The sequence below is a fragment of the Mustelus asterias genome, chromosome 15, assembly GCF_964213995.1.
Source record: "Mustelus asterias chromosome 15, sMusAst1.hap1.1, whole genome shotgun sequence".
Taxonomy (NCBI): domain Eukaryota; kingdom Metazoa; phylum Chordata; class Chondrichthyes; order Carcharhiniformes; family Triakidae; genus Mustelus; species Mustelus asterias.
The window spans coordinates 71,093,561-71,106,899 of record NC_135815.1 but is presented as its reverse complement, the minus strand read 5'-3'; the positions used below and the strand labels follow the sequence as shown (position 1 = coordinate 71,106,899).

General features: G+C 41.8%; 1 protein-coding gene across 5 annotated transcripts in view; it reads left to right on the top strand.

Moving 5' to 3' along the window:
- Positions 1-13,339, top strand: part of senp6a (SUMO specific peptidase 6a) — a 148,722-nt gene that overhangs the window by 37,422 nt on the left and 97,961 nt on the right. For 3 of the 5 annotated variants that reach the window (XM_078230071.1, XM_078230072.1, XM_078230070.1), the window contains exons 2-3: positions 3,026-3,125; positions 7,661-7,712. In XM_078230071.1, coding sequence (XP_078086197.1) covers positions 3,026-3,125; positions 7,661-7,712 — 152 coding nt within the window. The remainder of the gene's footprint in view (positions 1-3,025; positions 3,126-7,660; positions 7,713-13,339) is intronic. The other 2 variants (XM_078230074.1, XM_078230073.1) reach the window with 1 other exon arrangement.

Below are 13,339 nucleotides of genomic sequence, written 5' to 3'. Positions count from 1 at the left end.
CATGACCCCTTCTCGCTCTCCTAATTTCCTTCTTAAGCTCCTTCCTACATCGCGTATACTCCTCTAAATCCTTAACACCTCCTAGCTCTCTGAACCTTCTGTACGCCTCTCTTTTCTTATTTACCAGGTTCATCACAACCTTCGTGCACCACGGTTCCCGTACCCTACCAACACCCCCCTGTCTCATCGGAACGTTGTCATGCAGAGCTCCAGACAAACATTCCTTGAAAATCCTCCACTTTCCTTCGGTACTTTTCCCCAAGAATGCCTCCTTCCAATTTACCCGTCTAATTTCCTCCCTGATGACACTGTATTTCCCTTTACTCCAGAGAAACACTTTCCTAGCTTGCCTGACCCTATCTCTTTCCAATGCTATCGTGAAGGAGATAGAATTATGATCGCTATCCCCAAGATGCTCACCCACCGAGAGATCCTCCACCTGTCCAGGTTCATTAGCCAGCACCAGATCAAGAACAGCCTCTCCTCTAGTAGGCTTATCCACATACTGTGTCAGGAAACTCTCCTGGACACACCTAACAAACTCCTCTCCATCCAAACCCCTAGCCCTAGGGATATTCCAATCTATGTTTGGGAAATTAAAATCTCCCATCACGACAACTCTGTTATTCCTACATCTCTCCAGGATCTGTTTCCCCATCTGCTCCTCAACATCTCTGTTACTATTGGGCGGCCTATAGAAAACACCCAGCAAAGTTACCGACCCCTTCCTGTTCCTAACCTCCACCCACAGAGATTCCGTAGTCAGTCTCTCCACGGCGTCCACCTTCTCTACAGCCGTGACACTATCCCTGATCAACAGTGCCACTCCCCCCCCTCTCTTGCCTCCCTCCCTGTCCTTCCTGAAACATCTAAAACCCGGCACCTGAAGCACCCAGTCCTGTCCCTGAGACATCCAAGTCTCCGTAATGGCCACCACATCACAATTCGAAGCAGCAATCCACGCTCCAAGCTCATCCACTTTATTCACTACACTCCTGGCATTAAAATAGACACATCTCAGACCTTCTGTATGTTTGCCTTCTTATGCTTGCCTTTATTGGACGGGGCATAGAGTATAAAAGTTGGCATATGATGTTGCAGTTGTATAGAACGTTGGTCAGGCCACATTTGGAATACTGCATCCAGTTCTGGTCGCCACACTACCAGAAGGACGTGGAGGCTTTGGAGAGAGTGCAGAAAAGGTTTATCAGGATGTTGCCTGGTATGGAGGGTATTAGCTATGAGGTGAGATTGAGTAAACTAGGGTTGTTCTCCCTGGAAAGACGGAGGTTGAGGGGCGACCTAATAGAAGTTTATAAAATTATGAAGGGCATAGATAGGGTGAACAGTTGGAAGCTTTTTCCCAGGTCAGAAATGACAAACACAAGGGGTCACAAGTTCAAGGTAAAGGGGGCAAGGTTCAATACAGGTATGCGGGGGATGTATTTTACACAGAGGGTGGTGGGGGCCTGGAATGCACTACCAAGCAAGGTGGTTGAGGCAGACACGCTAGGATCATTTAAGACTTATCTAGATAGCCACATGAACAGACTGGGAATAGAGGGATACAAACGGATGGTCTAGTTAGGAACACATGATCAGTGCAGGCTTGGAGGGCCAAAGGGCCTGTTCCTGTGCTGTTTTGTTCTTTGATACAAAATCAAGGAAATCATGCTAAACCTTCAAAACTTCTGGTTAGATTTCAGCTGCAGTATTTCCAAATTTAAACAACACAATGATCTCAAGGTCTTGGAGACAGTCTAAAGGAGGTGTAGCAGAATGATGATCAGGATGAGGGACCCCAGTCAAATGGAGAGGTTATACAAACTGGGATTGTTCTCTTTAGGGTGGGGAGGATTGAGAGGAGATCTATAAAGGTGTTCAAAATTGAGGAGTTTGGATGGAGCAAGGAAAATAATCTGATTGTTTCTCAAGTGGATTGGTAACGAGCTCATGGAGTTAAGGTAATTTGCAATACAAATGGAGGGGACATCAGAATAAATGTCTCCACACAAAGGACTATTAAGATTTGCGATGTGCCACATGCAAGGCTGGTAGAAGCAGATTCCATAGGAATTTTCAAACTTCAATTGTACTTATAGAGGACTAATTTACAGAGTTTGGCAAAGGGACATGGATGTGGGACTAGATTGGGCAGCCTTTTCAAATCACTTCGAATGATATGCACAGTGGTTAGCACTGCTGCTTCACAGTGTCAGGGACCCAGGTTCAATTCCCGGCTTGGGTCGCTGTCTGTGTGGAGGTTGCATGTTCTCCCTGTGTCTGTATGGGTTTCCTTTGGGTAATCCGGTTTCCCCCCACACTGAAAGGATGTGCTGGTTAGGTGCGTTGACCCAAACAGGCACCGGACTGTGGCGACTAGGGGAATTTCATAGTAACTTCATTGCAGTGTTAATGTAAGCCTTACTTGTGACTAATAAATAAACTTTTTTTTAACATGACCTACTTAACAGCCTCCTTCTGTGCTGCAAGATTCCATGACTGACCACTGAGAAGGGGAGGTAATGTGGTCAAGTCAGATCTGTTGGTGCATGACTGGTGGGTAGGTGGGGGACAAAGTGGGGATGGAGAGTGGTGTTCCAATGCTGTGCACACTCGAGCCCATGGTTCTTCGATTTAAGGTTTCAAAGATTGATGTTTTATTGGGGAAATGGCAGAACTCAAGAGCTGAAAGGGACAGGTTAGGGGCAAGGCTACTCTTGAGTTGTTGATGAAGCTGTCTGCGTTGTGGCAGGGGGACAAATTGGTATATACAGGATGATTGTATGGATGAAAATAATTTGTAAAATTAATGTAATACTGAAAATTTCCATATTTTTTGACATAGCTGCAACTGTGGCAAAACACCTACACTTAGCTGTACAATTCTAGATTTTGTTCACTTAGCCTGAGTTTTATGATACAGTGGAATTGTGTTTCCTAGCTAAGCTACTTTATATGTTGAAGGGAAAGGAAGTGGTTGGCTGCCTTTCATCTGAATGAACTGTTTCTGGTTTTGTTGCAGCTTTGGATAGATCATCAACTCAAAGTGATCGTGGCTTTAAAAGCAAATGGAGCTGTGAAGAGACAGAGGAAGAAGACTGTCGTGCGAATACAGAAAAAGAGTGAGGCGGTTGTTCAATTTATAAGTAAATGGTCTGCCCAATGTTTAACATGAAAGCAGAGCTAATTGTATTTTTCATATTTTTGTCAGTTTTTAAATCTCCCATTGAAAGCTGAATGTTCACATTGGTGAGAAATGTAATTTATTTACAATAGGTCAGATTTTTGAGGGGTTTTAATTTATTGGTTTCTGTTTTTGCCTATACCACTTCATTAATTTCACTTTTAATCAAGTATATCTCAATGTCAACCGAAGATGAAGTGATTGCAGAATGCACCTGCAGCCAAACCAGCCTTTCCATTTGCTCATTCTGATGCTGACTTGATTATTGTTATGTAAGTGTATATACCAGTGATTGCAAAGATTGGCACTATTCCTGTTCTTCCTGCGTGGTCAGCTTCAGTTTACACTATTTGGCAAATTCAAATGGCTGCTGAACATATTGATCAGAATCTGCTTTACGTGTAAGCAGCCCTATCCAATTGACTTGCAAATGTTGATGTGGCCTCTGCTGCAAGCACCATTTCTGGCTGCCCCGTAATCACACAATCATTTGTATAAATAAGCTGCTTACCTCTCTAAACTAGCTTTTATACTGAGAGGTTGCTTTTAAGGATTTGTGAACCTAAGTCTTCAAATATTAATACTTTTATTATTTTTAACCCTGACGTACTACATCATATTTACTAAATTCAAATTTCATTCCCACTTTTATAGCCACACCACCACTTCATCAACACCCATTTGCAATTTCCTTTGCTCTTTAGAACTATGTCTCCAATTTTAGAATAATCTGCAAACTTGAACACTACTCCCTCGTACCATCATTTTTATGGGGAGGTATTTTTTTCAGTTGACTGTTGGTAGATCTAATTTTGAGTTGATCATCTTTTAATTTTTGGTCATTCATTCTTCTTGGTTGAATGTTCTGTCTGATAACGTACTTTTCTACATAACAAAGTTTCTCTACGTTTGTGACCTTTATGATCAACTCAAAACTAGCCATGAAAACAAAGCAGAGAATCCTGGAATGCTGCATTGTGCCAATTCTGACATGGGGAAGTGAGTGATGGACAATGAATGAAGCAATACAGAGAAGAATTGAGGCTGCAAAGTTGTGGTTTATGAGGCAAATTATGAAGGTATCTTGGATAAGTCACACTGCCAATGAAAAGGGGCAAGTAAAATCTGAGACCAAAAGAACCCTGACCCTGATGAGGAAGAGACCATGGACTTACTTGAACACATAATAAGAAATCATGATTTAGAAAGTCTCTTGCTGATGGGAGCAGTTGATGGTAAGAGAGATCAAGGTAGACAAAGAATGTTTTGCTCTTTGCTCAGCAGTAACATTGGCTGGATTTGGGATTCTTGACAAATTGACCCAAAGGTTCAAGCTGTATCTTTCTGTAATGAACTCTTGTTGAGGTATATTTGCCAAGAGGAGGAAGGCTATTTTTCTCATCTTGTTTTATTTATCCAGAAATAATCCATAGTTCACCATTATGCAATGTCCAGCTAAGAAATTGTTTCACATGTTTTGTCTCCATTATTGTTCACAGAAGTTTATTGCACTAGTTGATCATTTTTAATGAAGAATTTAGATATATTTGTTCCAATTTTGCCTTTGCCCTCTTAATCCTATATGCCTTTGACCTTCTGTCAATTAATTGGAAGTCAATTCCACATGTACCTTTCCTATATCAGTTACCCTGAGGTGTCATCTCAGTCGCCTCTTTTCAAGTCTAAAAAGCACAGGTTTTAAAAATGTTTTTCTCTGAATTCGGCCATCTGACCTTGGGAACAAACTCATTGATCTATCTCCAGGAAGTAAATGTCTCCCTGGTCTTGGTTGATCCCTACTGAAGGTGTGGCCTGACAATCCTGTACGGTTCTGATATTTCCTGATTTAGATGCCTTGTTATTTTATTATCAGCGTTCTATTTGTTTTGTTGACATGTCTTCAGAATAAGAATCTGTGAAGTACTAAGTCAAACACCTCTGAATCTCATTCAACTTCACCAATAATTATTTCCATGTCACAAATAATGGCAGAAGTGTGGGCAGCAGATGAATTTTCCCCCTGTTTTTCTCCTTTCACGTTCTATACTTCATACTTGGCCGAAGCTATTAACCATGTGTTTGCTGACCTACAATGGGTCCTAGTAAAGCAATATCTAGATTTTAAACTTCTCATCCTTGTATTCAAGTCCTGCCATTGCCTTGCCCTCCCTATTCTATAATCTCCTTCAGCCCCACAACACTCCGAGATGATCTATGCTCTTCTAATTCTAGCCTTTTACCAATTTTAATTGCTCTACCATTGGTGACTGACCCTTCAATAGCCTTGTTCCAAAGCTCTGAAATACCTCCCTTAAATCTCTCCACCTTGCTTTCTTCCTTTAAGACATTCCTTAACATCTCTTCTTTGACCAAGCATTTGGTCATCTGACCAGATATCGCCTTGTCATACTTTGTTTTACTATGTGAAACACCTTGGGCACTTTCATTATATTACAGATGCTATAGGTTATTGCTGGAGGGACAAAGAATGGCTGCTGGAGAATGAGAGCACCCTTCCTCGTTGTGACATGGTGACAGACTAATTAATACACCTAAATCTCTATTCACAGAGTAAGAGTTTCTACATTGGGGAAAGATAAGATGTTGTCCTCTAATGTGTCTCTTGATCCCTAATGCCTTAACCCCATACTAAAACCAAAACAGTTTCTCCACGTGTCACTCATTCTAACTTATCTTTGGCCATTTGGCAGAATTACTGCCATGTGAAGGGAGCCTATCAACCAAGCACTTAGTAGAATTTTGATTGCATGTGTTTGTGATGTGTAAGGTAATGACTTCAATTGAGGGCATTTTTGTGACCTTCATCGAACTGTTTGTGAATGCCATTGAGGCCTTTCAAATGTGTTAGAGGGATAGATATCTAATTTTTCAGAGTTGATCAAATTGAAGCAAAATAAATCTGAAACTATTGGACTACAAACTGAGACAAGTGAGATTCCATCAGCGCAGAGATTAAAAAGGAATTATGCTATTTTTCAATTCTGTGGCAGGCTAATCAGTCAGTGAGGAAGTAATGCATAAATACAATGCAAAATCAATCAAAATAATGTATTGACTGTTTTTGAGGTATTATTTTTAAAAGTAGTGATGTTTGTTTTAATTTGGAATTTGGTCCCTCCCTATTGAGAAAACTATTTCAAATGTGAACATGAATTGAGGTTATTTAAATAACCATTAAACAGTGTGATTAAGATCCTTTCCCTAGCAGCAGAATGACCACATTTAATCCTTTCAGATGGCTTTTAAAATATGTGGTGTCAAATGATCAGAACCTATTTTAAATGTGTTACTCCCCTCATCCTGCTTCATTTCCAACACACTGTTCTCTACTTGCAAGTGTGGATGGGCTTGTGGGGATGTTGTCACTCACACTCGAGACGTATTCCCTCTTCCTTCTAGTGAAGCTGTCCTCCTGTGATTGGCACATCCCCTTGATGGTCTAGCCAAAATTGGAAAGTTCCAGATTAAGGAGTGATGGCTGAACCTGTGCCCTATCATTTTAGCTGTGAAGGTATCAACCTGGAAGACTTTCATGCCGTGCGTCTTCTCAACCCCTCCTAGAATCAAGTGTGCTAGTATTTTCAAATGGTAAATTTGAGAAAATAGGTATTAAAAAAACCAAATTAATCAGAGGTTGCAATTAAACATTAAGTAGCCTGAAGGGCACCAAGCTGCTTAAGGAATTGTTTGCATTTTATTTGAAGTTTAACAAAGTGTTGGATTTCCAGAAGGAATTTGTTGTTCTTGTGTTTGCAATATGCATTTTATTCTCGATTTGGAATGAAGAACTTTTGACTTTCAGAACATGGATTAGAAGATCTTAATCCATTGCAAATGAAAGCATTTAAGATGGGGATAGGGTAAAGTTCTAACTTAATTGGACCTTTTTTAATGTGGCAGTACAGCATTATGCAACAGTCAGTAAAACCATACTGCAGTCTTTGTTTTGATTTCAAAATGAGTGCGCTTTCAGCACTCTGACATTTCAGGTAATTGTGGTATTAAAAAGGCTCCATTAGTAGTTGAATATATTAATTGTGGGTGGAAAATGCAGTAGAAGCTGCTGTTCAAGTTAGCCAAGAAACATTGATGTCCTCATTATGAAGCCATGAACCACCAATCTCCCCTACCAAGCACCAATCTCTCCTGCCTACCACACCTTATACTACAATTTTTTTCTTACCTTCAATCATAAATTTTCAGGTAAATTGCAGTGCCTATTCCATACAGCCGCGTGGGTTTCCTCCGGGTACTCGGGTTTCCTCCCCCAGACCAAAGACAGATGCTGAGCTTAGTACTCGGGCTGCATAGTATCCTGCATTCTGTGGGGGGGAAAAAATACATCTTTCACGACCAACAGATGCAAACAAAAATTTGCAAGTTGGTGTTGTCTGGTTTTTAAAGCTAATTCTCATTTTAAGCTTACTGTAACTGCACAATTTCACTTCACAGTGAAACCAATCTGCTGAGTACCGATAGTGAGATGGAAACTGAAGAACCAAAGGTAAGAAAATAAGCTCTTTTAAAATTCTTGAGGATATTTGCTATTTTTGCCACAGTCTAAGTGTTTCTTCTGAAAGCAATAAAGTATTTTGGGACAAATTTGTAGAAAAGTGTTAACTTTGTGTTCAAATTGGACTACTTTAAATGCCTTACTAGTTTTATCAGAAATAACTAATCAGTTGAAGATGTTGACAAGTCTGGAAAATTTAAGCTATGGGGAACAATTGTATAGGTCGGAGCAGAGGAGGCTGAGAGATTTAATCAAAATGAATAAAATGATGGAGGTCCTGGGTACAGTAGATAGGAAGGATCCATTTCCCTTAGCAGTGAAGTCAATACCTGGGGGGGATATAGATTTAAAATAAACAGTAGAAGGATTAAGAGCGAGTTGAAAATCCCTTTCACCCAGTGCGTGTGCAGAGGATCTGGAACTGATTGATTGCCAGAAATGCTGGTAGAGGCTGCAACCATTATTGCATTTAGGAAGTACTTGAAGTGCTGAAACCTGCAAGACTACAGACTGAGAACTGAAAAGTGGGATCGAGCTGCCTAACTCTAAGTTGGCGGAAGGTCTCTTTCTGTGCAGCAATGCCCTCTGAAATTGCCTGTCAAGCCACTCAATTATATCACAGGCAGTAAGTCTATAAGGAATTAAACCAGACAGACCATCTGGCATTGACCTAGGCACCAGAAATTATAATGGCAAACCCAGCCCTGTTGATGCTGCAAAATTCTCCTTACTAATATCTGCGCCAGAATTGAGAGAACTGTCTCACAGACTAGTCATGCAGCAACCTGACGTCGTCACAATCACAAAATCATATTTTACAGAAAATGTCCCAGACACCACCCACAATATCCCTCTGGGTGTGCCCCGTCCCACCAGAAGGACATACCTAGCAGAGGTGGCACAGTGGTATGCAGTCAGGAGGGAGTTGCCCTGGGAGTCCTCAACATTGACTCCCGACCCCATGAATTCTCATGGCATCAGGTCAAATATGGGCAAGGAAACATCCTGCTATTATTCCATAGGACCAATCTACCTGTTGCGGATGCATTTGTCGACCGAATCAGTAGGTGTGACCACCCCACAGTCCTTGTGGATACAAAGTCCCATCTTCACATTGTGAAAACCCTTGATTGTGTTGTGTGGCACTACGCTAAATAGGATAGATTTCAAACAAGTCAACAACTCAAGACTGGCATCCATGAGTCACTGTGGGCCATCAGCAGAATTGCATATAACCATAATCTGTAACCGAATGTCCCAGCATATTCCCAACTCTACCATTGCCATCAACCCTGGTTCATTAAACAATGCAGGAGGGCATGCCAGGAGCAGCACCAGACATACCTAAATTGAGGTGCCAAATTGGTGAAGCTGTAACACAGGGCTACTTGCATGCTAAATAACGGAAGCAGCAAGCAATAGACAGAGCTAAATGATTTCATAACCAACAGATCTGCAGTCCTGCCATATCCAGTCGTGAATGGTGCTCAATTAAACAACTCGCTGGAGGCTGAGGCTCCACAGATATCTCATCCTCACTGACGGGGAGCCCAGCACATCAGTGCAAAAGATAAAGCTGATGCATCTGCAAAAATCTTCAGCCAGAAGTCCCAAATGGATGATCCATTTTGACCTCCTCCAGAGATTGAGCATCACAAGTGCCAGTCTTCAATCAATTTGATTCGCGCTATGTGATATTAAGAAATGGCTGAAGGCACTAGGTACTGCAAAGTCTTTGGGCCTTGATAGTATTCTAGTAATAGTACTGCAGACTTGTGCTCCAGAACGTCCCATGCCCCAGCCAAGTTGTTCCCGTACAGCTACAGCACTGGCATCGGGTGGCACAGTGGCTAGCCTCACAGCGCCAGGGACCCCGCTTTGATTCTGGCCTTGGGTGACTGTGTGTGGAGTTTGCAGTTTCTCCCCATGTCTGCTTGGGTTTCCTCCGGGTGCTCTAGTTTCCTCCCACAGTCCAAAGATGTATGGGTTAAGTGGATTGGCCATGCCAAATTGTCCCTTAGTGTAAGGGGGATTATAGGGTAAATATATGGGGTTAAGGGGATAGGGCTTGGGTGGGATTGTTGTCGATGCAGGCTTGACGGGCTGAATGGCCTCCTTCTGCACTGTAGGGATTCTATCTAACCCACAATGTAAAAAATTGCCTGCGTTTGTCCTGTACGCAGAAATCAGGACAAATCCTACCTGGCCAATTACTGTCCCATCGCACTCCCAATCATCAGTAAAGTGATGGAAGGGATCATCAAGAGTGTTGTCAAGCACTTGCTTAGCAAATGACCTGATCACTGGCAGTTTGGGTTCCACCAGGGTCACTCAACACATGATCTCATGGACAAAAGAGCTGAACTCCAGAGGTGGGATGAGAGTAACTGCCCTTGACCTCAAAGCAGCATTTGACTAAGTATGACTTCAAAGAGCCCTAGCAAAACTGGAGTCGATGGGAATTGGGGCAAACTCTGCTGGAGTCACACCTAGCACAAAGGGAGATGGTTGGAGGTCAGAAAGGGGATTTTTGCTGATGATTACACAATATTCAGCACCCTTTGTACCTCTTCAGATATTGAAACAATCTATGTCCAAAGGCAGCAAGACCTGCACAATATCTAATGTTGAACTGACAAGTGGCAAGTAACATTCACGCTACACAAGTGCCAGACAATGATCAGCTCCAACAAGAAAAAATCCAAACATCGCCCCTTATCATTCAATGGCATAACCATTGCTGAATCCCTCACTATCAACATCCTGGGGGAGGTTTCCATTGACCAGAAACGTAACTGGACCAGCTATACAAATAGTGTGGCTAAAAGAGCAGGTCAGAGCCTCAGAATCCTGCAGAGAATAGCTCAACTCCTACCCATCATCTACAAGGCACAAATCAGGAAAGTGATAGAATATGCTCAACTTGCCTGGATGAATGTAGCTCCAACAACACTTGAAAAAACTGACCCCATCCAGGACAAAGCAGCCAGCTTGATTGGCACCCCACCCACAAGAATTCACTCCCTCCACCACCAATGCACAGTGGCAGCAGTCTTTACCATTGATGATGTACACTGCAGGAACTCACCAAGACTCCTCAATCAGCACCTTCCAATCACACGACACTTCTTAAGAACCCCACTGATGTTAGGTGCCAAGGTATCCCAAAACCGGGAAGGGGTAACTTGGAACACAGGTTCGTGCATGTATTTTCAGTTTGATATAATGTCAGGGCAGATACGCAAACCAGTGAAGGAAAGGTCGAGTCTTGTTGTAACCCTTCAGAAAAATGTTTATTGACATGTAAAAACACTCAATAAGGAAGGCCATATTGCAAAACAAAGATACACTTAACTACAATAATGGCTACCCACACAAATTAACCCCATTTCCAACTATCTATGCTCCTTGCCGCTGAGGAGTATAGATACTCCTTGAGAGTCCCAAAACAATCATCCCATACAGTATAGCTCTGAACTAAATGCAGCAGATAGTTACCATCCATGAGTTATCTTTAAGTTTAGGAAGCCGCCTTCGGTTTAGCATACTTTTTCTGAGGTTTTCAAATCAGCAGATTGTAGCCTAGAATTCTGCTACTTGGCAGAGTTCCGCTTTTCAGCAGGGTGTGGCTGTGATCGTAATTGCTTTCCAGCTGCTTCTCTTCTTTCTCCTTTCCACCTCTCCTGTTAGTACTAGCTACTGAAATACCGTATTTCCCTCTTGATCTCCTCCTATCTAAATGACTCGCTTTAGAAGCCAGGTTTTTAGCACATGCATGTGAACTGTCGTCTCATGTCTCCACTTTGAACTCATCTCTTCTGCAGTTTTAACACCTAAAATTTTATACTTGTATTGTCCCCCACTTCTAATCATAGAATCCCTACAGTACAGAAGGAGGCCATTTGGCCCATCGAGTCTGCACCAACCACAATTCCACCCAGGCCCTATTCCCGTAACCCCACATATTTACCCTGTTAATCCCCTAACACAAGTCAATTTAGCACGACTAATTAACCTGACATGCACATCTTTGGAGCACCTGGTGGAAACCCATGCAGACATGGGGAGAATGTGCAAACTCCACACAGATAGTGATTGGAAGCTGGAATTGAACCTGGGTCACTGGCTCTGTGAGGCAGCAGTGCTAACCACTGTGCTAGTTACCTTTTTTTGTAAGCTACTTTGCATGTTAAAACCCTGTCAGACAGCTGCACTCTTATCAAATCCTCCTTCATCCCATTTTTCCAGCTTTGCTTTATACAAGCTCCTTATTCCATTCTTAAATTTTTACTTTATTTAAGTTCTTGCCCTTGTCCTTCTAGTGGTAGTGTTAGGTAGATACATGGTAACATCACCACCTGCAAATTCCCCTCAAGCCCCACACCATCCTGACTTGGAACCATTTATCATTCCTTCATTGTCATTTCATTGTCTGAAACCCCCTTGATAACAGTATTGTGGATGTACCTACACTGCAGCGATTCACGAAGGCAGCTCACCACCACTTTCTCCATGCCAGTTAGGGATGGGCAATAATTAGCCAGTGATATCCACATCCCAAGAACAAATATTTTTTAAAAACTGTGGCATCTATCATGTCCCCTTGTCCTCTGCAAATATTCGAAGTTAATAAATTTACTTCTGATGCATATTGGTTGTCTTTAAGAAAACACCACTGCCAGTGTGTGGCTGATCGACTAATTAAGAGTTAGAAGGTCAGAATAAAAGGAACAGCAAAAGAATAATATGGTAGGAAAAATGATTGTATGAGAGAAAGCTGGCCAGAAACACACAAACAGATAGTAAGAGTTTCTAGAAATATTCAAAAAATAAACTAGTTAACAAAGTGAGCATTGGTTCTGTCGAAAGTGAATCTGGAGAATTGATAATGGAAAACAAGGAAATGGCAGGTAAATTGAACTGGTATTTTGTATCACTCTTCACACCATAGAGAATACAAGTAACACCCCAGAAGTGGCTATAAACCAGGAATTGGAAGGAAGGGAGGAACTCGGGAAAACTACAATCCCCAGAGAAGTGGTACTGAGTAAATTGTTGGAGCTGCGGGCTGACAAATCCCCTGGGTCCTGATGGAGTTCATCCTCGGATCTTAAAAGAAGTGGCTAGTGAGATGGTTTGATTTACTAGTTTTAATTTTGCTGAAACTCAGGGAAGGTTCCATTAGATTGGAAAATAGCAAGTGTAACTCCATTATTCAAAAATAGAGACAGGCAAAGTGAGAAACATCTGTCGTGGGAAAAATGTTAGTTGCTATTATTAAGGACCTTATAGCAGGGCACTTGGATAAGTTCAAGGTAATCAGCAGAGTCAAAATAGTTTTGTGAAAGGGAAATCATGTTTAGCTAACTTATTGGAGTTATTTGAGGCAGTAACATGTTGCGGATAATGGGGAACCAGTGGATGCATTGTACTTAGATTTTCAGAGGATATTTTATCAAGTGCCACATCAAAGCTTTTTGCAAAAAATAGAAGCTCATGGACATGGGGGTAAGATATGTGAAATTGTCCATTTTGGCAGGAAGAATAAAAGATGCATATTATCTAAATGGTGAGTGAATGCAGAGTTCTGAGATGCAGTGGGATCTTTGTACATGAAT